General features: G+C 41.4%; 1 protein-coding gene across 6 annotated transcripts in view; it reads left to right on the forward strand.

Annotated features, from left to right (window-relative positions):
• Nucleotides 1-26,466, forward strand: part of Col25a1 (collagen type XXV alpha 1 chain) — a 401,263-nt gene that overhangs the window by 207,805 nt on the left and 166,992 nt on the right. For 5 of the 6 annotated variants that reach the window (XM_036189734.1, XM_036189736.1, XM_036189737.1 and 2 more), the window contains exon 5: nt 25,451-25,468. The exons of the other annotated variant lie outside the window; for it this stretch is intronic. In XM_036189734.1, the coding sequence (XP_036045627.1) occupies nt 25,451-25,468 (18 nt within the window). The remainder of the gene's footprint in view (nt 1-25,450; nt 25,469-26,466) is intronic. 6 annotated transcript variants of the gene reach the window in all.

The following is a 26,466-nucleotide window of genomic DNA, read 5'->3' on the forward strand; positions in this document are numbered from 1 at the left end:
TGTTTTCATGTGGAGTAAGAGATAATTCAGATTGTTCACATGAAGGTTAGATGAGAAACCAGTTGTAGCTTAACTGAGAAATGTCCTCCATAGGCTCAGGCACTTGAACACTTTCTCCCCAGTTGGTGGCACTCCTTAGGAGTTAGGAAGAACGGCGTTGCTGGAAGGGTCGGTCCACCATGCTTCAGCCCCGCCTCCCCACCACGATGAATTCTTATCTCTCTGGAGCTGTCATACGGAAACTCCTTCCACAGATCACTTTCAGTCCTGGTGTTTTATCGCAGCAGTAGGAAAGTAACTTCTTCTCCAGGGGAAGAAGTGTGTAGACTGCAGCCTCTGAACACAATGGCGTTGTACCTTGTTGCTTATGCTGTGCCTGGGGCTCTCACAGGTGAAATTCTCATCTCATAATGAAGTCCTGTTGAGCCTTTCATTTTTTAACCCTAGGATTTCTAAGAAGCATCTCTCTTCCATCTAATTTTGCTTTAGAATAAGTAGCTTTATAGGCAATTGCTATAGTAGTGCTTACATCGGAATAAATATTGATGAATAGTGGCACCGTTACAGTTAGATAGACTTACTAGCAGTGCCTTTATCTACACACAGCATCCAATTATTATTATTATATTTCCTAGTTTAAGCATCATTTTAGTTTTATGTATAGTTTTTCTTTTATTCTTTCCCATGATCTGAAATCTAAAGTTAATGCAATCCTATTTTTAGAAAAACTTTATTTCCCTAATTGGTGTCTTTAAAATGTGCTCAGCTGTCTCCACAAGTAAGAAACTACTTCCTCTGCCGCAATGCCTTTGTCTTCATTCTGTATTTTTTATGTGAAGCCCACAGGTAGTCTGTTAAGTTGATAGTCTTGCTTCTTCTGGTGGGCACAAAACCTATAGCAAGGAAGTCCTCCAGAGGTCTTTCTTGCGGACCCTCCTGGCATGCTGGCGCTTCTTATAAACAGGCTGCTGAGGTGGAGCCTTGCATCCTGCTGTGCATTTTCTCGTTCTTCACTTTAATTTTGTTGTTAGAGATACTCAGCATAATGGGCAGCATTGGGCACATTGCAATGATCTACATACAGTATGCTGACTGGTCCAGAGGAGGATGGCAAATCTGACTGTCTTTTCTTCTTGCTAAAATGTACCTGTTTCTTGTTACCCTCCTGCAGTAATATTCTCAGGATTAAAAGAACAAAATAATTTAAAAAAACATATTTGATGATAAAACTTATTGACTTCCCCTTTATATCTTCATTTGATATATTTTGAAAAACTTGGATATAACCCACTAGAATGTGTGGGTATACCTAATTACATGCTTCTCTTGTCAGTTTCTAGTTTTTTTGTATGTTGAGGTTATTTATAATTTAAAACTTGAAATGCAACTTGAATTAGAACCCACATATCAATTTATTTTACAATAAGCTGCTAGGCCTTAATTCATTTTGACAAAAATATTTATAAATAGCTGAAATGGAACAATTTTATGATTATAAATTTGATTGGTCTGTTTTTCTATTCATCTACTTTTCTTCTCATGAAAGTGACATATTTTAGAATTCTGCTCTAAGGAACTCCATGCAGATGCTTAGGTATCCTACTCTGATAATACTTCAGTGATATGTCTGCCCATTGTGTTTACTAAGTATGAAATTATGCTTTCAGTTTTGGATAGCTTGTGAGTGTGTGTGTATGTGTGTGTGTGTGTGTGTGTGTGTATGTATACGCGCATGCGTGTGCACGCTATGCATGCAGATAACCTACATGTGTGTGAATGGAAGGCACAGGTTGACATGAGGTGTCTTCCTCAATTGTAGTCCACCTTGGATTTTGAGACAGGTTTGCTCACTCTACCTGGAGCTCACCAATTTGAGCTGCCCACTGAGCTCCAGGGATTTGGTCCTCTGCCCTCCAGTATGATGGTTATCCCACCTCCATGCCTGACTTTTAATGTTTGTTGGGGAATCCAAACTCTGGTACCTGGGCTTGACAGCAAGCACTTTCCAACTGAACCATCTACAGCCTCTGTTTCAGATATTACAGATATATCCTGAAATATGAAGCATAAAGACTTAGATATGAATTTGGGAAATTACTTCAGGATTTTTAAAATGAGCAAACGTCTCCCCCAGTTTTACAGTCTGTCTTTCTGTCCAAAAGGAAGTTCTACTCAAATATTCACAGGTCACAGAATCAAGCATGTCTAATAACTGTAGCCAGAGAGAGAGTCAGGAGACCCCTTTGTAACTGACTTACTTGTATGGGTCCACCAAGCCCCATAATTACTCTTGATTGACAGAGATATGATGTTATTGTTGGTAGCTTGAACTCTCTGAGGTGTGAAATCTGATGCTGTTACACAGCCTGTTTTGTTCCGTCTACCTTCAGCAATTGTCAGCTTGGTTTGAACGTTAGAATGTTGTTGACAGATGAGTGAGGCAGACTGAGCCAAGCTAAGCTTACTGCGCTGGTTCTGTGGTAGATGAATTAGGAAAAGAAGTCTCTGAAGAACTTTAAGATGCAAAACTCTGACATCTCTACTTCATAATGAAGAAACAACTTAGGATTTCTCATTCTAAAGTCATTCTTCTCCAGATATAAGTACAAATGACAGTAACTGCTCATGTTTTGCCAGTTCATGTATCAATTTCTATATTGCCTTTGTGACCCATTTTACAAAGGAAGATACTGGGGGATGGGCCCATCACATAATTTGTCCTAGAGCAATTCATCAATCACAAGACAGAAGTAGAATTTGAACCTAGGTTTATTTCTCTTCAAATCTCCTCTCCCTCCATGTTGCCCAAAGGCATTTCTCAGGCAGGTTGCGTTTTAGAGTCACTACCTCCACTGTAAGTAGCGTCCTTGTGCCTTACTCTGCCTACCATTTTGTATCGGTTACTCTAGGTACTTTCTGGTTATCTGTGGACCTTGCAACTTGTACATAGGCTTTCATGTTGTCACTCACTTACAAGTAAACTTATAGATGATGCAAGCAGTATCAAGTGAAAGCACATTCCCTAAAAGGATAAGCTTTGCCTTTTGAGTCAGGAAAATGTGTTTGTGAAGGTTTTCGGAAAAAGTTCTTCTATGTTTTTGTTACGTTCTTTTCCTGTTGCAGCAATGCAATAGTCTGGCAAGGGCAACTTCCGAAGGTGGTGGCTTCATGCCTTCTGGGCTCATGCCTACAGCTCATGCCTTCTGGGCTCAGTCCATCATGGTGGAGAAAGTTAGAGCAGCAGCAGCCAGAATCCCATTGCATCTACAGTAAAGAGGCTGAGACTATGGTGTGCCTTCCCACCTCAATTAATGTAATCAAGACAATCCCCCATACTCACACTCAGCAACCCATGTCCCAAGTGAGTCTAGATTCTGTCAAGTTGACAGTGAACACTGACCATCACCTTTAATGACCATTCTTTTCCTTCTAATAAGATACTGTTGATGACTGAAGGCAAAAATGTTTGTCTTGTAGGAGGTGATACGTACAAAATATCTGGATGGCTAGATAACTGCAACATTCACTGTAGCAATCCAAAGAACAAAAACCTGGACAGTTAATTTAGGTTTAAAGGCTTCTATGAATAGAGTTAGAAAAAATGGTAACAGGCTGTCTCATTTTGTTTCTGTTATAAAACAACATGACCAAATCAACTTGGGGAGGAAAAGGCTTTTTTTTTTAATCTTATAGTTTGTAATGTATAATCCAGGAAAATCATGGCAACAACTCAAGGCAGGAACCTGAAAACAGGAACCGATGCAGAGGCCATGGAGGAATGCTGCTTACTAGCTTGCTCCCCATAGCTTGCCCACTCTGCTTTCTTATACAACCCAGGATCACCTGCCTAGGGGTAGCACTGCCCACAGTAGGCTGGGCCCTCCAAATTCAATCATTAATCAAGACAATACCCCACAGACTTGCCTACAGGCTAATCTTATGGAGGAGGCATTTTCTTAATTAAGATTCTTTATTTCCAGATGACCCTAGCTTGTGTGGAGTTGACATAAAAACTAGCCTGTGTATTTTGGGATCTTGCATATATGTTTACCTCCTGAAATATAAGATAAAAGGGGGCTATCACTGTGAACTCTTAAGAGAAGAGCCCAGTATCCTGTTTTTAAGTGATTCAGGGTTACAGATGGCAAAGTTCAGCCCCAATTTATTTACATGCTTTCTGTGTGTTCTTCTTTATGTAGGCTATACTGCCAGATAAAGTAGACCTTTGAATTGTGCAAGTGGTATAAAGTCTACAAACTCTTCTTCAAATTGAGATAGATCAGAGAGAGAGAGAGAGAAATTAATGAGAAGGAGCAAATAAATATATAAGTGTCAGTGGTATTTTTCTTTGAGACATTGTGTTTTCTGTACAGTATTTATGCATACCGTCAATTTGAGAATGGCGATAGCCTTGATATCAGATAAGAACTGAGATCTTGCTGGCTTGCCACAATGGATATTTGTTCTTTGTATGTGGTATAAGACTGTGCTTCTAACTGGGACTCAGACCAGTGGAGACTCTGTCATCTTCACAGTTTATGCCGAGAGTCCCCTGGGGTTTGACTGAAGGTGAAGAAAGAGCAGAGGGTCAAGTGGGGGATTCTCCACATATCATCACTTCTATCCAGAAGCATGGTAGGAGTCAAGTCAGCCACTCACATAACTGCAGGGGATGCAGAGAATCGCAACAAACAAATTAGGAGAGCGAAAAAAGGGAGCTCAAAGAGTGATCTTTTTAAGTTAAACCGTAAGGAGGAGAGCAAGGCAATCAAATGTCTTTCTTTTTTAAGTTGTAGAGATCAAACCCAGGGCCCTACCACACTCTTGGCAAGTGCTCTGGTGTAGCACTACATACACCCCAAGCTTCTTTCAGAATTCCTAAAGACATTTAAAAGGGAAACGTATCGGATAGCTGGATATCTGCATACCATTCTGACTGCAAATCCACCAACAAATGAGGTGTCCTGTCACCTCATCCCATTTTGCTTTCTTGTCACCAAATTCTTAGTCCCATGGCTGAGTCCCTCAGACTGTTTGCTATGATGACTTGTAGATATCTCATGGGACAAATTAGGGGAGTGACTTTGTGATTTGTGAAGCACTATCAATGGCAAGAAAGCTACTTTAGAGTTAATTGTACCCGCAAAGCAGCTTAGACACATTTTTGAAGCAATATTTTTAACAAGGTCAGATGAGGGATTTGAGTGATAGCTGTTCCTCATGAGAGGTTAAGCATTAATAATGCCCAGCAGCGTGTGCACACTAAGGGGGTCTCAGTGCCTCCATTCTTCCAAAGCAGCTACTTGAAAATGCTGTGATTACTCTGCACAAAGAACGGTACCTGCCCCCAAGCTGAGTCCATGGTCTCTATGGAGCACCCCACCACCGCCATACACACATTTAGGCAAAGTTAACTAAATGTAACATTCATCTGGATATTGTCCATGGGACTCTGAAAGGGAAATACTCTCCTCCTTTCATTATTAAATAAACTTCAGTTTTCTATCTGGCAAAATTAAGAACGAATTCAGATCATGAAATCTGCTGTTACCAGTTTCTTAAATGTTCATTACAAAATTATTAATGATTTTAGTACACATTTAATTTCACAAATCTTCCTGCTTGTGGTTAAAATAAAACTTCTTGTTTTATCCTTTCTCATGCCTCAAAACTACTCACAATGTATATACTTCTAACTTAATGTTGCTAAGAAATTATTAAAAATTGTAGTGGTCAAAATAGAAACAAAGAGATACAGAGGCAGGAGGATGCCACATGATTGTTAATAGCTCGTTCATTAAAAGATACTTAAAAGATAGTGCAGTGATTTATTTACCAAGGTTGTTCTGAGCATCCAGGGCGTGGCTTCCCCTCTGCCATGTAATGGGGGATAAAATGGCAAGTAAGACATGGCCTTGTCTCCAGAGACTTCCGAATCCAGTAGAGAACAAAACACAAACTGACTTGCTGGGGAAAGAGCAATATTAAGGGGAAAGCAATTCAATGGGAAAAGAGGTGTGTTCGCGACACACCCAGGCGCAGTGAGAGAATAGTAGGGGAGAAAACAGTCCAGATTTGATCATGGAGGGGAGCCAGGGTATATCTGGATCTGGTCGAGGTGATTGTCTTCTACATGGCTTCTTTCAAAGAATTTAACACTTAAAAGTCTTTGAGGAAGAACAACATCAGTAAAACCAAGAACAGGTGTGTTGAGTCAGGCTGGAGCCCAAGGATAAGATGAGGAAGAGTGAGGAGACAGACTGAGACAGAGTCGACAGAGGACCTTGCGTGCCAGGCTACGGCATCTGCCCCAAAGTGTGCAGTCTCGGTGGAATCAGGCAGAGCAGACGTGACCAGAGGAACGTTTTAGAAGAGCACTCCTGCAGAGGACCTAAGAGAGGAAGACTGGAAGAAAGAAATGCTTAGGATAATTATTTCTGTGAGAAATAGAACAGCACAAGAGATGTCGTGGATGAGGTTTTGGTGACATTACTAAGGCAGACATGCTGAGCTCTGTGACCAAAATGAGTAGTGAAGAGGACTGAGAGGTGATGGTGCCTCTCAGGCGTCACTCTGGGATACTGTGCAGGCTACTGGGGTAGAATAAAGAGGAAAAGGCCCGAGTCGGGACATGGCAGGTTTTGTTGCTGTGGCAGATTTGACTGGCAGATATCACTAACTGGGAATTCTTAATTTTGTTAAGTTTTCAGAGATTTTCCTGTCATAGCAGGGAAGGTATGGCAGATGTGATGGCTTATGTTTATTTTCAACTTGATTTAATTTAGAACCAGCAGAGGAAACGTGGGTGTGTCCATGAGGATATTTCCAAGGTTTGAGTGAGGTAGGAGGAATAGGGCCGTTGTGGGTGGAATCATTCCCTGGGTTCAGGTCCCAGAGGCCATTTCTCTCTGCTTCCTGGATGTGGATGTAATGTGACACCATGCCTTCGTCAAGGAAGACTGTACCTTCAAACGGTGAACCAGATTAAACCTGCCACCCCACCCACCCATTCCCGTAAGTTGCTTTTATACAATATGGCCACAGCAATGAGAATATTGTAGTTTACACCAGCTGTCCACAGCATGGCAGCCAGGTGGAGAGCATGCCTATGCTGGGATGCTTTCTCATGTTTTTCCTTCTGTTCCATCTGGGCTCCCAGCCTATGGGATGGATGGCCCACATTCAGGGAAGACCTTCCCTTTGTGGTTAATCCTTGCACAGACACACCTGAAGCTGTGCTTTACTAATCTAGCTCAGTTTCCTCAGCCCAGTCAACTTGATATCAAGATGACTCATCACAGAGGTGCTGCAGGGCTTCACCTTATGATAAGGTACCTGGAAGGATTGTGACTGTATAGAAGGGAGGTAAAGGGTGGTCCAGGGAGATGCATGGCTTTGTAGAGTAGGGGTGAAGGGTGGTCCAGAGAGATGCATGGCTTTGTAGAGTAGGGGTGAAGGGTGGTCCAGGGAGATGCATGGCTTTGTTGAGTAGGGGTGAAGGGTGGTCCAGGGAGATACATGGCTTTCTAGAGTAGGGGTGAAGGGTGATCCAGGGAGATTCATGGCTTTGTAGAGTAAGGGTAAAGAGTGGTGCAGAGAGATGCATGGCTTTCTAGAGTGGAGGTGAAAGGTGGCCTGGGAGAATAAGTTAGAGCTCATTCCCTGGGGAGAGCAGAGGAAGGCATACAACAACACCTCAGGAAAAGCGGCCTTTTGTGGAAACACATATTTCCATTTAAATTTTTTTGAGTTTGGAAATTGAAAAAATATCAGAGTGGAGATACTTGCCAACTTCCAGAGGTACCAACTTTTGTCATTTTAACCAAAAATGGTTTTCTTGGGCATCTTTCTCTGTGCATTGGCATGGTTGGAGTGCATGTAGTCCTGCAAAATGGATAATGAAATTGGAAACAAAAAATGGATGCAGTCTAGTAGAAGAGATCATGGTGATTCTTTCGGGATTCTCTAGAGAAAAAGATCCAGAAGGACATCTGAATATGTACATCTAAATATTTAGAGAGTTATTTTATGGAAGTGGCTTACAAAGCTGTGGGTGCCAGCAAATCTAAAATCTGTAGGCATGTCAGTGGGCTGGCATGCACGCTGTCTGGGGGAATCCAAACTCAGGTCCTCATGCTCACCCAGGAACTACTTTACTAACTGGCCTAACTTTCTCAGAGCCCTCAGATGGGATTTCTACATTTCCTAAGGTAGCATATGTTATGCAGGAAATCTTCACTTCTGTCATCAGGGCCTTTAATTGATTGGAAGCCTACCCTCCTAATAAGAGTAATAAGCTCTACTTAAGAGTCATTCAGGGAAAACACAATCACATCTTAGTAAATACCTTCACAGTCACATCTAGCTGGTGTTTGACCAAATGCCTGAACTCCACAGTCCTGCTGTCATAACATAAAAAACTAATCATTCCTGCACCAATGTCTCCAAACAGACCCCGCTTCTCCGATCTCCACTGAACATACACCGTATCTTGTGTTGCTTCTTCCTCTGTAGCTGTAAACACTTCCTCCTCCTTTCTTGATGCCTTGACTTATTCAACTTTAATATTCTATGTTCATAACCTTCAACTATGGCTGGGAACTGTAATACACACATGTGACTTGGCAAGCATTCTTGGCTGATAAACACTATGTTGTTGGAAGTTAGATACCAGAAGCCCTCTGCATAAACAAACTTCTTTGTACCAGGAGGAGGGGAGAACTACTGCATGGGTATAAAAAGAAATTTTTCATTAAGTTTGAGAACATGTTCATGTTCACTTAGGCAATCAAGAGGAGCATGCTCTTTCATTTGGCCCATGACCTCTCCAGTCCTTGGTTTGGGACCAGATGTGTGACATCAGATGTGGATTCCCTCCCATCCAAAAGGAAAAGAGTTGGTTAGCCCCAATGTAGTTGTTCCACAGTTGCTCCCATGGCTGTATCTTGTCTGCCAGGTTATTATGCTTGGAAGGATAATGTTAACTGGGTGACACTATTAGTGAATTTCTCCCCTAGCAGCCTTCCTAGCATCCTTTAGTACTAGAAATACTAGTCATTGCCCTACTTCCCTTCATAATTTTTAAAGGAGACAGACTTATAGAACATGGCTTCTAAGTGATACGTGGATGACAATAACTAGAATGCTCATATTTGATCTCTTCATTGCAAATAAATCAGATTTACACTTTTTAGGGAACAGCGGCAAGATGGTCTCTCTTACTTGGTACATTTCAATATTGGACATTCCTGTACAACTGGCATTTGAAAACCCATGCCTTAGAAGGTGGAGGTGACTGCAGTTCTGCTGTGGAGAGACCACATTAGCGGGGAGAATAAAGAAAGCTCTGAAGCAGCAGGGGCTGGCCAGGGAAGGGAGGCATCCTTTGGAGGTACCCAGGGGCGGTACACCAAGCCAGAGAAGCCTGGGTTGCCTTTTCCCAACATTGCCCCCTGCGTGTGCCTCATCTCCTTCCTCCTGGCTCCGGACCCATTCTACCTCCCTGTGTTCTGCGGGTGGAGGAGAAACCTACGGGCATACCCACAAAGTGGCTGAATCACCATTTCCTTCTGTGAATACACAAATGAGATCCATATTTGTATAACAAGCCCACAGAAAAAGAGGGGAAGGTTTGGCAGGCATGGTAGAAACCCAATCTGGAAACTACAAATTTAAAAACAATTATTTTAAATTTCATATCACAGACTTCCTTTTGGAGGCTTCCGTTCACTGCATCTATATTAGGATATCCTTCTGGGAGTGGGAACAGAAGCATTTCAGAGCCCATGGACTTTATAGGCTGCATGAAAGCATACTCGAGTCCTGTACTGCAGATGCACTCTTTTATTCTGATACGTACTTTCATTCAACAGTAGTAGACATACATACATGGTCTATTGATTTGCAGTTTGGGAACAATTTCAACTTGCTTGCTTCCAGAGAGCATTATTAATAGCCAATGGCATACAGGTCCAGGCTTTTTCACAGGTGAGGGGAGAAGTTGAAAGAGTGGGCTCCAGAGCACTCTGTAGGCCCCCAGATAATTTACTGCCTGTCTGTGTTAATGGCTGAATATATATATATCTTTCACCATATGTAGCCTTTCATTTAGACTTCTAATTCATGGTACAGAATAAGAACCGGTTTGTGAAAAACCTTCCCTTGGAGTGGAACTAATTAACTTGGCTGGGTCCTTTCAGCTCCTTTGACTATTACCCAATATGCCTAGGAAAATCTCTGGATAGGAAATGACCTAAACTTCCACTTCCAGTTGTGGGATTATATATTCGGATGGCCCCTCCACCCCTCGCCATCCATTTACTTTGCATATTAAAGTTAATCTTCTAACCATTGAATAGCCGTGCCTAGTAAGCTGGCATTACCAGTACATCCAGACTTTGTACATTATATGGCATGGATTGAAAAAGAACTGCTGCCGAATTCTTGTATTGTTCACTGGTTTGAAAGTTGTATGAAAGATGGGGATTTATTCACTTTGCTGACCAGGTCCCCTGGGTTTTATTTAAGAATGTTATTTTCCCATAGGCATTGGCTTCCCCTTTTAGAGGGGGGAAATGCCCCCTTCCTTTAAAACTTAAATTTAGTGATGTTAATAGAATTCAGAAGAGAGCTTCAAGATCATACACCAGCTGATGGCAATTTCAGATCACTGGAAATTTTTAAGTAAAATGAAAAATTGCTTGAGCTCATATCAAATATCATAATTTATAGGAAACTCATTATAGAAACTGCATAGTTCCTATAATAGGAAGTTTCCTATGTGCAGATATCTAATCAAAAACACAAGGCAAATGAACTAGGACCTGAGTCAATGTGAGGTTAAGATTTTATTTTGTCATTAAAAATGTACTTAAAAAGCAGGAAGTTCTCTCCTTTTCATTTCCAGAACTTCCAGTGCTTTCTAAAAGTCTGACAACACACTTGATACTAAAGCACATAGACTTCTAGGATCCAATTCTGTTAAAAATATGGAATAGAAAGCTTTCACTCATATAAATATTACTAGAAATGCATTCATTCTGTTGCATAAGGATAGTGGCAACCTAGATGTAGTCCATGGTGGGACTTTCAGTCAGTTATACATTCACTACAGTGTGAGCCATTTAGGCTTCACAGACATATAGGGAAGTGTTTGGTAACAGTCAAGGGATGGTTTTCATCAGTGTTTCCTTTGGAGTCTGGACGTCAGCATCCTTTTAGGATGGAGGTGCTTCTCTGATGCACTGTGTTTTTATTGGCTGCCAGGAACTATGAAAAGTGGCAGACTAAAATCATTATGATAAATCTCTCATCAGAAGACAACTATAAATGTTTTTAACTTGCTTACAGTCTGAATGGTATCTAAATGGCATCTTAAATTATAGATGTCCAAGCTGCTTAATTTAAAATTGCAACTAAAACCAGCTCAAGATTTGACTTCATCCATTACAGTGATCATTTGGAGCTCAGTAGTGTAATTACTTATATGTATATAAAACTTTAGCTCCATGCTTAAACATCCAAATATGTGTATGCATGTGTGCTATGTATGTACATGCACATAGGGGAATGCCAAAAGCCTGATAATAGAGTGTAAAGTTTTAATATTTGACACAAGACCTTTTACCTTTGATACATCTTAAGATATTGCATCTGTAGAAATTGACTGAGATCCTACTATCTCTTCAATCAGAATGCCTGGTAGTTCGAATTTTTTCTGCTAAGTGGAAAAAAAAAATGTCCTTTAGAAGAATCTTTCCCTAAGATTTTATCTTCAAACAATGGAAAAACACTCGGATTATACAAACTCTAGTAGATAAGAGCCCTCAATACAGAGCTCAGGTTATCACCTCAATTTTTTAAGTTAGAAAATGGAATGTGCATCTCAGGTGGGAGCCAGAGGAGGGACGGTGTCACGCTGACCCAGGAGCACTCTGTTGAGAAAGACAGACAATAGCACACAGCATGTTGCTTCTGAATTGATTCCTTTTTGGTGAGCAGCTTTCCAAGTGTCCCAGGTATCAAACAGTTCTGTTCATCAAGTCTTCATGCCACACCTGCTGCCCAGCTCCAGCTTTTACTCAAGTGTCACTAACACATTTTCAGTGTTCTGTGTCCCTCTCCTCTAGGCTGTTCTGGAGCGACACTCAGGATGTAGGAGAATGTGTTGAGGGAGGAGAGTTTAGTTTCTTAAGAAATAATGTGTAGCTAAAAATGGCTTTCAGTTTTCAATTAGCCATAAGCCGGTACTTCACAATGGAGAACAAGCCTTGCTTGGTTAAGGATCAGAACAGCACCATGAAAGAACTTATTCTTTATGTAGGGTTATCCTTTAATTACCTGATTATCGCTTATCTACTTGAGTTAAATCTCCACATTTTGTTAATTCTGTTTTACCTTAATCTAAATAATAGAATTGGGAGAAAATGTGGGAATTTATTTACTGTTGAATTGAGTTTAAATTGTTGGATAATTTAGTATTATTTTGTTTCTTTGAATGTTCGTTTTTGACTCAAATATAATTTAGACAAGGTTAATGTTTGCATGAGAGTGAAAATTTATTACATGGTGACATAAGATTGGATGAGCAGTGTTTAGTATTGGGATATTGCTATAAAGTACTTTCTGCTAAGGTTAGAGGAAACATGATTCTGTAGGATTATTTAAAATTGTGTTTAATATTTCTCATTCTTTACCTATTTGCTCCATATGAAAGGGAATTACTGAAAATAATTGGGAAACTAGGAAACTTTGACATTTTTTTTGCAACAGAAAAATAGACAGGTTCAAATTCCATTCTCTAACATTACAAAAACAGAGAGAGATTCCAAAATGATTGTTTCTTTAACATTTTTGAAAATCTGAATCATGGTTTGGGTTAAGTGTGTGACCTCCGTCTCCAGACTGGGGCACCCTCTCGGTGTTCCTCCCTGCCACATTACTACCCAAAGGGGACCAGATTCCCGTTTGTGATAGATGGCTCTGGTGGGAATACACAGGAGCTGAAGGAGCCTGGCGTTCTACTATAGCTGCCCTCTGACATTGGAGACAAATCCTCACTCTACTTAATGGCACAGCCAGGTCCCTTGGCTGCCTTTGTGTGTAAAGGCTATGCTCTGTACCTCTTGTGTCTTAGTGCATGCTCCCTGCAGTATCCACTCTTTGTGTCTGTGCATGCATGTGTGTCTGTGCATGCGTATTTGAACTAAGCTGACACTCTCCTCTGAATTCCTTTCAGTGAAAAATAAAATGACTGAGATTTGCAACTTGTCAAAAGCTTTGAAAAGATGGCTTTAGCAGACTTTATTTCCAAAGGTTTTTACTACCTCTTAAGAAAGACCTGGTGGGATTTCCTAATTTACTTCATGCACACCAATTATTAATAATAATGTCTATTTTAACCTACTTCCTTTCATTTGTACAATTTCAGGGCTAGCCAGTCAGCCATGCCCAGGCAGGACATGACGCCATTCATGCATGGCAGCCTGTGCTTAATGCTCTCCCTAGCAGACCAGGAGCATGCTGTGGCATCAGCTCACCAAACAGTTTCTTTTATCCCTTGGCAGTTACTTAGACCCATTCAGTAAGAGCCTGTGGTGCCTCATCAATGGAGGTAACTTAGCCAATGTCTATGAAAATGCTGTTACTTTCCCTGTCTCCACTGAGGATATTTATATTACAGAAGAAAGACATGTGCTCCTGCTGCTGTGCTCAACGTTGACACTACAGTATCTGATTTAGTCTTGGTACCACTAATTGTGTAGTGTTTCCTTCTAAAATAAGGTGGCTCATTTTTAAGTACCAACAAAATTTTTTATTGAGAAGAGAGAACTTTAATCACTTTTCACAACTTGACCCTCTTTAACAAGGTTCTCCAATGGTTGGGGGTATATAGGAATCTGAAGTAATGTATCACCCTGTGCTGTCTGTGATAATAAGCTCCCTGCTGAAGTGGCCAGACTTTGTTTTTCCTCATTTCTCTATGATAATTCTTGCCTGGAATTTAATAGGAACTCAGTAAAAATCATATAAGGATGAATTTTTAAAACACAAATGTTCATGGTAAGTCTTCCTCTATCCAAGGACTGTGCAGTAAAACATCATGAGTGTGGGCTGTAGAATGGGACAGACCTTTGACTACTCAAGCCCATGTTGCAACCCTGGTGCTCAGTGTTAGAGGGCATGGCTGGCATGGCACTTTCAGTTTGCAGGTAGTTCTACCAAAGGGAATCTCCTCCATCAAGCAATTGTTTACTGTCTGCATAGCTTTGGGAAGGTGTCATGTTAACCTTGTAACCTTTTGAGCATTCTGAATCATGTAAGTTTTGTCAGCTCTGGGAGAGATGCTTGAGTTTCTGGAAAATAGCTACACCACAACTGCTAATGTCCACAAAAGCAACAGCAAAGCCCTGGGAAAGCTTTTACTGTTCAAAGAGTGTGTAGTTTCTGAGGAGCCACAAATTACCAATGCTTGTGATTTAGGGTAGAATGCAGTGTCATCAAAGAATGAAGTGGAAGTCTTGGGCAGTCCTGGAGCCTTTTTGCATATCTTTCCAGCTACTCACAATTCATATGCTTTATCTCTTTGAATGCAGTGGGAGCCTCCTGACTCTGACACACACTCTCTCTCTCTCTCTCTCTCTCTCTCTCTCTCTCTCTCTCCCCACAATTATCTTGGCAGTTCTTTTCTCATGATGTCCAGCACCCTTTGCAAACTGAAAGCGGACAGTGCTGCTTGTCCATGTGGAACCTCTCTGCCTCATGTTCTGTGTCATCCTGATTCAAAGCCAAGTTCTTACTATGACTTTGTACTGTTGTTAGGATCTACAGGAGGTCCCATAAAAGGCCACCAGTCATGTATGCAATCAACAAGAGTGTTTATGAAAATTATCAACATGTTGAGGTCTAACCATCTGACAAAGTAGCAAATGGCGACCCCAGAGAAGCCAAAGGCTCCTTTTAAGCAGAGTTACCGGATTTCCAGGGAGGAGAGATTAGTCTGGAAGCTGATTGGTGTAAACAAAAAGCTGATAGGATTGGCAGGTGGCTATAGTGGTTAGGGACTTTTCCAGCAGCAGGGTAGGGAAAGCTATCTTTAACTAGCAGAAGGCTGTGGGGTGCCTGCTGATTGGTTGCCCCCGAGTTATGGGTGTCCTGAGAACTGCTTGCTCAGCTCCAGCCAGCTCCAGTAAACTGAAACTAAGACCTGGTCCCTGGCAGAGCTACTAGGAGAGCCTGCCATTGCTCTGGCTCCCCAGGCCTCTCACTGTCTTGTTTTCTATTTCCTTCACTTCCATGCTCACCCTTTCCTGTTACTCCCTGCTGTCCAAACAGCCAATAGGTTATTTCCTCAGACCTCTAAACATCTCTCCACTGTGGGCATTTCCCCTCACTGTTCCCTTTGCCTCATCTCCAACCAGCCCTCCCACGGCCACCCTATTAGTTGGCACCCTCCCACTCATTTGATCCTTGGCCTGATTTTCCTCCTATAATAGTCTTTTGCTTAGTTTTAACCAACCATCTGCCATATTATTTATAAAGTTTCTCCGAAAGCCTGCCTCCCTCACAAGAGTGATAACAGGTACTCAAGCTTACTTACTCTGTGTCTGCTAACTCTACAATGTGCAGAATGCCTGGCACACTTGTAGGGTTCTTAACAGTTAGTAAGTGAATGGACAAATAAATTTCCAACCTCATTCTTTCCACTCCCAACAGACAGCCACCTCTGAGTGTTCTGGGGTTTGCAGCATGAGCACTTTCTGTTCTGCTCTGTACCCGAGCTTGTATCTCTGTTCCTTCTCATTGTCCCTTAGATAAATTGGTGTCACCTTTTGTAATCTTTATTCTCTAGTGCTTCCTGCTTTTGCGTTCTTGTACATACTGATTTTGATCCCTAAGACATTTCTTTTCCCCCAATTTAAGAGTTCGCTGTCTGTTTTTAAACATTGTCAAGAACTATTACAGGGTCTGGTGGTCTTTTAGAGAATCAGAAAGCTCATTCCCTGGAACAAACAAAGAGATGAACATTAGGGAAAGAGCAGAGCTAGCTGCAGAGGAAGGGACAGGAACAGCTTTATCCCCTCAGGATGGGAGGATCAAGGGATGCTGGTTGGGAATTTTATAGAGGACCCGGGTACCTCCCTTCCACCTCTTGGTCCAGTTCATATGGTGCCTTCCTGCCATTTCTCCTCCCAGTGTCCTCCAGGAACAAGACGCCATCATCTCAGGGAGCCCCATCTGCCTTCCTCATCTACCCATGTCCCTCCAACTCTCCTTCAGTCCCATGAACCTTACTGCAGAAACTAACCCTTTTCTTCAGCTCTGTATCCCTTTTTATTCCCTACTTTTCCCTTCCTCCATGTGCAATTACTAAAATTGTCTAACTCTATTGGCACACATGCTTTCAACTCTCTCTGCCTTCTGCATACACGCTGATGCATCCCAGCATGCTTTTTCTAAAGCTCAAAACCTTTTGAATACATTGTCCCAGGTAGCCAGTTACAATCACTCACACTTTACCTTTCAGTTGACACTTACCTAAGAGCTCTAGAGCTTACTTTCGCCTTCATGCTCTCACCTACCTGCTCAGTCACCGATAGTTAACATGATTATCAACTTGACCGGATCTAGAACAACCTAGGAGACAAACGTGTCAGTTAAGGGAGTTTCTAGATTGAGTTGATTATGGTGGGAAGGCACACACTAAACATGGGTAGCACAGTGCTGTGAGCTGGGGTCCCAGACCAAGAGAGAAAGTGAGCTGAGTGCTAACATTCACTACTCCCTCCTTCCTGACTGTAGATACAATGTCACCAGCAGTCTCTTGCTCCTGTCTGTGTGTCTTCCTTTCCATGGTGACCTGTACCCTCAAACTGAGCTCAGATAAACCATTCTCTACATTGATTTTTAGGTATTTGTCATAACAGTGAGAAAAAAATGTAAGTGAGGGCACAATAAAACTACCAAACTGGACCACTTCCTGGGTAGAAAGAAAAGTTTATTGGGGATCAAACTGCCAAGCCTTCTGTTGGTACAGGCAGAGAAGAGCAAAGTGGCAGGAAAGCAAGCAGATTTGATTTGACAGTCAACAGGATAGGAGTCTTTAAGCTGATGCAAGCTGTTCTTGACTGAGAACTAGATGTCCAAAGGAGTTGACCTTTGAGGGTAGATTAAAGGATGTTCCTGGCAGATTAAGGGATGTTCCTGGTAAACATAAACCTGCCTTTAGGCAGATTTATTTTTCTACTGAGGGTTTCTTAACCTGAGGTGAAGGATTTTCCTAGGGGATCCAAGGAGGACTTCAGAGTGTATCGTGCATACAACATTGTAAAGGTAGTTGGTTGGAGTAGTGGTAGTTTATATCCAGTTTGAAAGGCTGCAGATCACTCACTGCTTGTTTCTGTCTCTGGAGGATTGCATCCAAGCCCCTAGCTCCAGCTATTCAGCAGAGTACAGACTAGAACGAAGGAGTTCCGGTCACCCATGTCCACAGCCCAGTTAACCTCTTTGGAAATCCTTGTGTTCAACTACAAAATGGTATAGATGACTCCAATTTGTAGGGTTGACATAACAGAGAGACACTATTTATAAAGCTTTTGGTAATTTTTAGCAGTGATGAAATGGTGAACACTGATACAGCCCCAAACATGAAGGACATTAAGTGTACATTTATGGCCTTGAAGATCCTTTTCTCGATTTTGCAGTAGATTTCAAGACCCCGCCTTACTGGAGGAATCATTATGTGACTCACGCATTATAGCTTAATCAACTCTTTGGGTGTTAGGAATATGCTAGTACACATTTACTGAAGCAAAACATTCAGAAAGTAAGGAGTATTATAGAGTTCATCTTTTAGCAGGATATTCAGAACTGGAATTGAGAATGAACGTAAGTTTAAGCAGTCTGAGAGATAGTTGTAAATGTACTTTAACTTTTAAGGGTGTTATTAAACTTAGCAGAAAGAGGAGAGGATTATTCAGCATATACCATATAATGGAAATTGGTTTTTGAGTTCTTTAGAAAGGCATGTCCTCTTAAAGCTATGGAAGCTAAACAGGTTCTATCTCATGTGTGTTCCTAGTTTGTTGTATCTTCCCAAGCCACATATCTGTTATTCTGGTTACTTCTTTATATGTTAGTTACCAGTCCTGATTCTGTGCCAGAAGGGGAAAGGCTCAGATAAGTATAAAACAGCAGAGCTAAGTTACAGACCCAGTGCTATGGTTTGCAACACAGGGAAAGCTCCAAAAGCTCCGCCAGCACCACCCCTTGTTCTGAGGAGTTCTAGCCTCCAGTCGCTGCTGTTGACCCTCTGCCTCAACCCGTACCCCTTTCTGCCACTCCCTACTCCTAAAAGTGATGCTGGTCTGCACACAAAGGCTAATTTATAGTTCTTCCTCTCTGAGTTTTGCAGGCTATATTTTTAATAATTTTGCAGTCTTTTTTGAGTGATTGAAACACCCTAAATTGGGAGAAAGATGGAAACTGGAATTCAAGATTATGGCATGGATCTTGGTGTAAATAGATGTAGTTGGGGGAAAAGATAGCAACTTAATTAAGGTCCCATTTAAATTTCTCCACAGTGAATGATATCAAGTGGTAATATACTTTTATAGGCAAGAAATAAAGTGTTGAGAAGTCCAGAAAACTACAAAGCAATTACCCACATTCTACCCTCAAGGCAACAACTCTTTTCCCATCTCTCCTCCCTCTCTTTTCCTGTCTTCCTTCCTCCCCCTTCACCTTTCCCCTGCTTTCTTCTTCTTTTTCCAATTCGCCTATTTTTAGATGAATAGGGTTATAATAATGTCTGAATAAATGCATATTTTACACAAAATACAAAATCTGTACTTGGTATACTATAATGTAAATACATCTAATTCAAAATTATAGGGAACTACATTTCCAATCTTCTATCATAAGGAAATAATTGGGAATATAGCCAAGTATGTATACTGGAATATATAAACATTTATAATACTTAAGATCTGGGTAAATTTCAATGTAAAATTAGGCCAATACATTTTTTAAAAAGATTTATTTATTTATTATGTATACAATGTTCTGCCTGCATGTGTGCCTGCAGGCCAGAAGAGGGTACCAGATCTCATTACATATGGTTGTGAGCCACCATGTGGTTGCTGGGAATTGAACTCAGAACCTTTGGAAGAGCAGCCAGTGCTCTTAACCTCTGAGCCATCTCTCCAGCCTCCTGCCAATACATTTTTAATGCTATAAATTAATGCATAAATATTATTGAATGCTCCTATGTAGAATGTGTGATGACAAAATGTGTGTAGTAGATCTGTTTCTTAGAGCCACATATAAACATTTATTCATAAAAGACCAAAATAAAGCACTGTGTTAGAAATACATTTTTAATTATTATGACAGTGACTTATCAACCTGTTTGTGTATGACTAGAATTTTAAATAAATTTGCTATTTATTTACAAAGGACAAATTTTATGTAAGAATTTTTCAAGATTTGAATCAAAGTTGGCTTAAATTTATGGTCCTTATAAAATCATTGACATACTCTTTTTTCCTTTTTGGAAATAGTTTATTTCATCTTATATTTCCAAGTAATAGTCCCTCAATAAAGAAAGCTGACAGGAGCTGAAGCAGAGGCCATGGAGGAGCACTGCTTTCCAAGGTTTGCTCAGCCTGCATGCTTACACAACCCAGGACCATTTGCCCAGAGAAGGTACCACCCACAGGAGGCTGGCCCTCCCATGTCAATCATTAATGGACAGAATTTCCCACAGACATGCTCAGAATTATTCCTTCTTGCTTCCTCTCTCTCTCAAACTTTAAAAGAGAAATGCTACATGTGTGAGGATAACATTTTCCTCTAGCTTAGCTTTCCCTTCCTAGTGGTGAAGCCACCAAAGACAACTGAATGGAAAGACTCTTACTAGGCAATATTATGTGACTGCAGTAAAGGCAACACCTTCCTACTAAGAGTGACCCTGTATGGCAGCAAACAGATGCTATAAACTTTGAATAAGGTCTAGCTCAGTCAAATGTGTAAGAGCTTTTTGATGCAAAAGCAGTTCAGATACTGATGGATTATGCAGCCTTTGCAAACCCGTTTTTTTTTTTTTTTTTTTTGTGTGTGTGTGTGTGTGTGTGTGTGTGTGTGTGTGTGTGTTCTATGATGGTTTGTTTTGTCAGTTGCTTCTCTCTACTATATCATTTGCACATTATCTTCAAATGTTATGTAAAGTCTACTATAAATTTGAGTTGAGTGAGTTGTTCATATTGACCGTATAGCCAACTGAAGGCCACCATTGCTTAATTGTAGAATACAGTTTGCAAAGTAGTTTGACAGACAGTCCTCATATTAAGTGGATGCGGTCTTAAGGAAGGGAGACTTTTTGTTCAGGTCAGAGCTCCTGCTCTTCTTGGGTGGCACACAGGTGTCCATGAGGACACTTGTCTACCTCAGAACTTCTGTAGTCTGTGAGTACCTGAATGCCAGTGTCACTTCCCAGGGAAGATCCCGCTGCAGGACAGATGCGTTTTTTCTGTAGTGAAGGGAACCCCAAAGGGCCTTTCCAGAACATGAGATCGAGAAGTTGCACTTGAAAATACAGCATTTAAAGTACAACAGCAGCCCTTTAAATGTGTGTTTTTAGGTATCACTGTCAACCGCTTTGGGCCAATCTGAATAGTTCCAACTTGTACATGTTCAGCAGTCAATTTTGAAAGCACCTTAGGGTGAGGCCCTGATACAGTGGAGAATGAAATGTGATCAGTCTCTCTGCATGGAAGGTGTTGAAGACTCCTGCTTGTTCACATGCCTGGCACATACTCTAGGCTGGCAACTCTGAAAAGCTGCAGGTGCTTTGACAGGATCCCATTAGCCAATAGGAACAGCCCTGCCACCATTTAGAGCTCTGTGGCTCAGCAGCTTTAGCTGAACTTCCTCTGTAGATGCTGCATTTTCATCTGAAAAGATAACTTAATTCCTCTGCCCAGTGTGTGCATTAGAGGCGTAAGAGGTGCACAGTACTAATATACCCTTACACTTTTGTAGCTGGAAGGCTTTTATTTCATATTGATCAAAGATACTCATGAGTCTGTGACTCAAACAATATCTAAAATAAAGCCATGTTTTAAACAGACTTTTGTATCCCTGTCTGTGCATGTATTAAATGGGGAAAAAAAAAACCAAAAACAGCTTTTTTCCCATTTGAAAGAGTGACAGAGTTCCTATCTATTAAAAAAAAAAAAAAGTATCATGTAGTGAAACTAATTACCTCAGCCAGAAATCCAAATGGCTCTGTCGATTTGAAAAGAGCGTTAGCACTTTCTGACAACCATAATTGTGATAACAGCCCGACAAAGAATGGCCAATATTGCTCTTTAATTGCCTCGAGTAACAATGCCTACTCCAGTGATGGGTCGGCTCATTTATCATGTTCATTGTGGTTCACTCGTCTCCCAAAATGCCCAGCTTCCTTGGAACACTCTCCATCAAGCATCAGCTACTGGCTGATTGCTTTCCACCACACTGTTCTGATTAGCTTTTTAGAGTCTGCTCCTCCTGTAGGCTCCCTTTCTTCCCTCCTGCTGGGGCCAGAGGCAGGAGCATTGCCCTTCCTGCTGCCAGACAGTAAATCAGCCAGCTCAGCGCCTGGGCATTTTCTACTTCTGCATGCAGGGTCCTGACTTCCGGAGTTCTGTGATTTAACTGTTTCGCTTGGCATGGCTCTTGGTTTTTCTTGATTCAGACTTTGATTTGTAGAAACATTTCGATGATTTGCATGGGCAGAAAGAGTCTTTTTCAGTAATTTCATTTTAGAAAAATCAACTTGTTGGTTTTTGTGAATGTTAGCCATAATTTGTAAGTACACATTTGGAGTGTATTTTAGAAACCTGAATAAAAAGTCTGGCTGTTACAGTTAGTTGTTAGAAATCTTCAACACAATGGACCAGAAAACTATCCACTACTGAGGAAAAATTACCTGTCTCTCAGTGAACCTATCAGAAGCAATAAAGAAATTCTAAAGAGTTTCTTTAGTGGTTGGTCTCTGGGAAAGCACTTGGCACTGAGGTGTTTGAGGAGCGTGTACACTATAGCTGCCCACAAACAGTCAGGATGTCGAGAGTCTTCCTCACTCAAAGAGAATTAACCAGAGTCAATATCAAGGACTTGGCAAACATCTGTGACCCTAGATATCCAGAGGTAGAGGCTGGAGAGATGGCTCAGCAGATAAGAGCAGATGTTGCTATTCCAGGGGATCTGACTCCCTCCTCTTGTCTCCTTAGAGACAATGTGCCCACATGGTACCCACTCATTCATTCAGGCAAACAGCCATTTGCATAAAATAAAAATCAATAATCTTAAAAAAAAAAAAAACCCACTGTTGAGACAAGGGAGGAAGGGCTGGAGGAAATGCTTGGGCTTTGCACTTAGTTTGGGGGTAAATTCTGACTTTTCAGCCTATAGATGTGTGTGACGTCCAGGTTTCCTCTCTGAGTTTTAGTTTCTCTGTTTACCAACTCAAAGAAGTCAAGGAGAAGATTTGCGGGGAGGAGAAAAGAAAGAGGGATGGTAAGGAGATGGGAGTGGTGGGAGGCTCAGGACGCCTCATGTACATGTGGGAATTTGTCAAAGCACGAATTATTTAAATAATCAAAAAAAGATTAAAATGGATCAGAGCCAATAGACTTACTTAGACTTATTTTCATATCACAGAGAAGCTATTTGAAGATAAACAATTAGATACTTAAATCAAGGTATGTTCTATATGAAACAGAATGTTTCTCCATGATACTTGAAATGTTGTCGCTATTCTCAGAATTTTGTAGACTGAGTTTTGACCCTATTCACAATGCCCCCACTCCTTGCAGATCACTCCTGCTTCCTCTACCATTACAATTTCTTGTTCTCTCTCTTTCCTGCTCCTAGCAAATCCAACTTGTGTTCCCAATATGTTTGTGCATGTGTGGCCTTCCACCCGAGTATGGTCAGCTTCTCAGCAGCAACACTCTTAAAGAAAACTGACTCTCTTTTTTCCTCATAAGCTATCACTTGCAAGTTGGTTTTTGGATAGGACTGAGACTTGATGTCTTCCTTCTCTCACCATGCTTACAGTTTGTATGGCTTAACTTTGAACTGTGTTGTACACACTGTCATAACTACTGTGCATTTATGTGTACAGTTGCCTTGTTGTATCCAGAGAGCACTGTTTCCTTGTATTCACTGACCACCTCTGGTTCATACAGTCTTTCTGATTGCTCTTCACATTGATCCCCGAACCTTGAGAGGAGAAGGTGTAATCTAGATGTTCTGTTGAGGGCTGAGCATCATTAAGTTTCTTATTTTCTTCACCTTGGCTAGTTGTGGGTCTCTGTACTAATTAATTAATCACCATTTACTTCAAATAGAAAGCATCTTTGATTAGGGTGGAGAGATGCATTAATCTATGGGTATGATAATCAGTAATTGAGAGTCAGTTCAATAGTATGTCCATTTAGCACAATAGTAGAATGTTGCCCCCTGGGACCTATAACCTGTCAAGCCATAGATTTAATTGAACATAGGAATTTCAACCTATGTTCTACTTCTAAAATTAAAATGAAAATAATAGTGATGCTATAAGAAACTTTTGTAAAAGGAAAATAAAGCATAAACAATTACAAAAAAAACCCACCGAAGTATAAAACCAACATATTGGAGCAGCATCTTCCTGCAGCCCTGCCAGATGGAAGGGGGGTCAGTTGAAGCTGAAGACTCATCTCTTTGATCCTCCTCACACTGGTGCTGCACCTGCAGTGGCCTGAAGTCACCTGCTCACCACCACAGCTTCCTGTCTTGCAAACCAGGAGCACCTTAGCTGTACAGCTGCCTCTCACTCCAGAGACTGCACAGTGCGTCCATCAGCATGGCTGAGGTCTCAGCCAAGGGGGTGTTTCCCAAGTGTGCTGTGGTGGGAGCGGAAGCAGGTAGAGCACTGAGTACTGTTGCTGGGTTGCTTTGCTAAAGTTTTCCGGTCCTGCTCAGTACTAAACACACCCTGCAGGAGGGAGAAGGTTGCAAGGGCATCCATGCATTCTGAGTCTTAGGCTATCACAGTTATTGAGCTCATTGCCAAAGAAGGCATTGCCATCACAAAAGGCAGGGCCACCAACTCCAGGGTCCTTCACCAATGAGCCTCCTGCTTCCTGAGCCTCTCAATATGTTTGTGTCTAGCCTTCCCCTAATCTGTTACTGCCACTTGCCACACACTTCTGCCTAGAGGCTCTGGCAGGTTCACTCTAGAATCCTTGACTTTCTCAGGCTCCCAGGGGAGCTGTCTTTTATAGAAGATCTCCTCTCAACATGGCCCTAGACTACAACCTTCTCAGACATAGACTGACCCAAACTTGAAGCCACGGTCTCAACAGATCCCTCCCACTACATTCAAAACTTTTGAGAACTGTGGGTCAGACTTCCAGTGTCTTCCCCAGAGCTAGCCTGGGTGCCTTTTCAGGGGATGCCTGAGAGCTGTGAGCCAGGTGCCGCATGCTCTGACCTTACTCCCAGATGGGCCTTGTGCTTCTCTCTTCTTGGCCAGCTGCTCTGTTCCCATTCTGTGATTTCTGAAGTCCTTTCTCTCTTTGGGGTAGGGTTCATTCTCTTCTTTTTTCCTACTTTACATGGAGGCAGCTTCTACTCTGCCGTCTCACCCCAGAAGTCACTTTAGTTAGTTTAGAAGATTCTGTGACTTGATGGGGACCGTTCCTTTAGTCCCATTTGACTGAAAGCTCAGTTGGAGATTTTACAGGTACAATATGTCATCAGTGCTTTTATTTGCAGTTGATTTTCTCTGGAAGCATTTACACTTACACTGCTTGGAGGTTTTCATCAACTTAAGCAAGAAAGTGTCTTCAAAACGAATTAGTTTGGCCAGCGGTCACATAATCTATTGACTGTTGGAGGAATAGGGGTGCATTTTAATCCTCTAAGGATCCCTCCCCTTACAAAACTTATTTTTAAATGTCCTTAGATTTGATTATACAAAGTAAAAGAAAGATGTTTATTTTAAAACAAAACAAAAATCTCAAAACATTGGAACAGTGAGAAAGCTGAGGATGGTATTTTATAAATATAGCTCTGCCCTATTAGAACATGTAGGTCAGTAATTATGTGTGCTGGACGACTTGCCCTTTCAGTTGCCCATTCACACATTACTGTCATGGGGGGGGGGGTGTATCTTTTCTGACACTCCTTTCCCCAGTTAAGTGCTGAAGCATGCTAAATCACTCAAGTGAGCAATAGCCATTGCCCAGTACTTTCAATTCACAGGATCAAAATATTAAGATCCAATATGAAGTTACTGGTATTAGAAATATTATAAAGATGTTTAGAACTATTTTAAATCTCAAAATACTGAGACTGAATTTTGAATATATTCATTGTAAGCATCAATTTTATACTTGTTTCTTCTTTTCAATTTCAGGGTCAGCCTGGCCCCCAGGTAAGTGATCTCTTTTCTGACCAACTAACTCCAATTTAAGATTTTCCTAGTGGGGAAGTTTTCCTTCAGCCCTTCTCAAAGAATTGAAGAAAGCTGCAAACTGATAATCGGGCCCCTACCTAGTAGGACAGCTGTTGCCCCGGAGTGACACCTGGGGCCCTCAGGATTGAATGAGCCACTTCACCTGTGGGTCCAGATGCCACGTTAACAATGTGCCCTGAGTCAAACTCTTCACTGACCCAAACCAGTGCCCAAGGACTTCCGAGGCACAGTGACTGGGTTCACAGGGGCATGGGCTGGCGTGTGTTAGATGCTGATTGATTGCGTACCAATGCAGCTGTGGATCCAGACTCATTATTTACACTGTGACCCGGCTAGCTGCTTTTGATTCAGTGTAGATGGATAATGACTTCGTTCTCAATTTGCAACACAAACCAACGGCTGCAGACATGATTTATAAATAAGTGCAAATGCAGCCGACAGACAATATTTTGAACTCTAAGTCATACTGAAGAAAATGGACCCTTTTTAAGAGGTGGAGGAATGTGTATAAAGATAGAATGATAAGAATGAAGCAAGTCTTCACAAATAGTGTAGCCAGTTCAAACTCACAAAAGTCAGTACTATGTCGGTCTGAGGATGCTAATGGCCACTGAGAGGAGTTGGACCTTATGGATGCTCTACCTTAAACACTGCATTCCATATAAACAATGCAGTTACTGACTTGTGCTCCTGTTGGTCCTTTTCCACCATGATGGGCTGAATGCCACTTCTGCCCTAGATTGTTAACTGATGGGCCATTTGGTGATAGCTTTGTAGTCAACCTCAGGAACGTATTTTTTACATGTTAATCTTCAACATGATATGATCATTATTTATGGTTGTTCTGAGATCCATATATAAGGTTGTATAATAACACAAACAGAAAACCACATTTATTTAAGCACAGAACTCCTTTTCACACTAGGCTGTGAGAAAAAGTTAGACTTTTGATTCAT

The sequence above is a fragment of the Onychomys torridus genome, chromosome 6 (genome assembly GCF_903995425.1).
Source record: "Onychomys torridus chromosome 6, mOncTor1.1, whole genome shotgun sequence".
Lineage (NCBI taxonomy): Eukaryota > Metazoa > Chordata > Mammalia > Rodentia > Cricetidae > Onychomys > Onychomys torridus.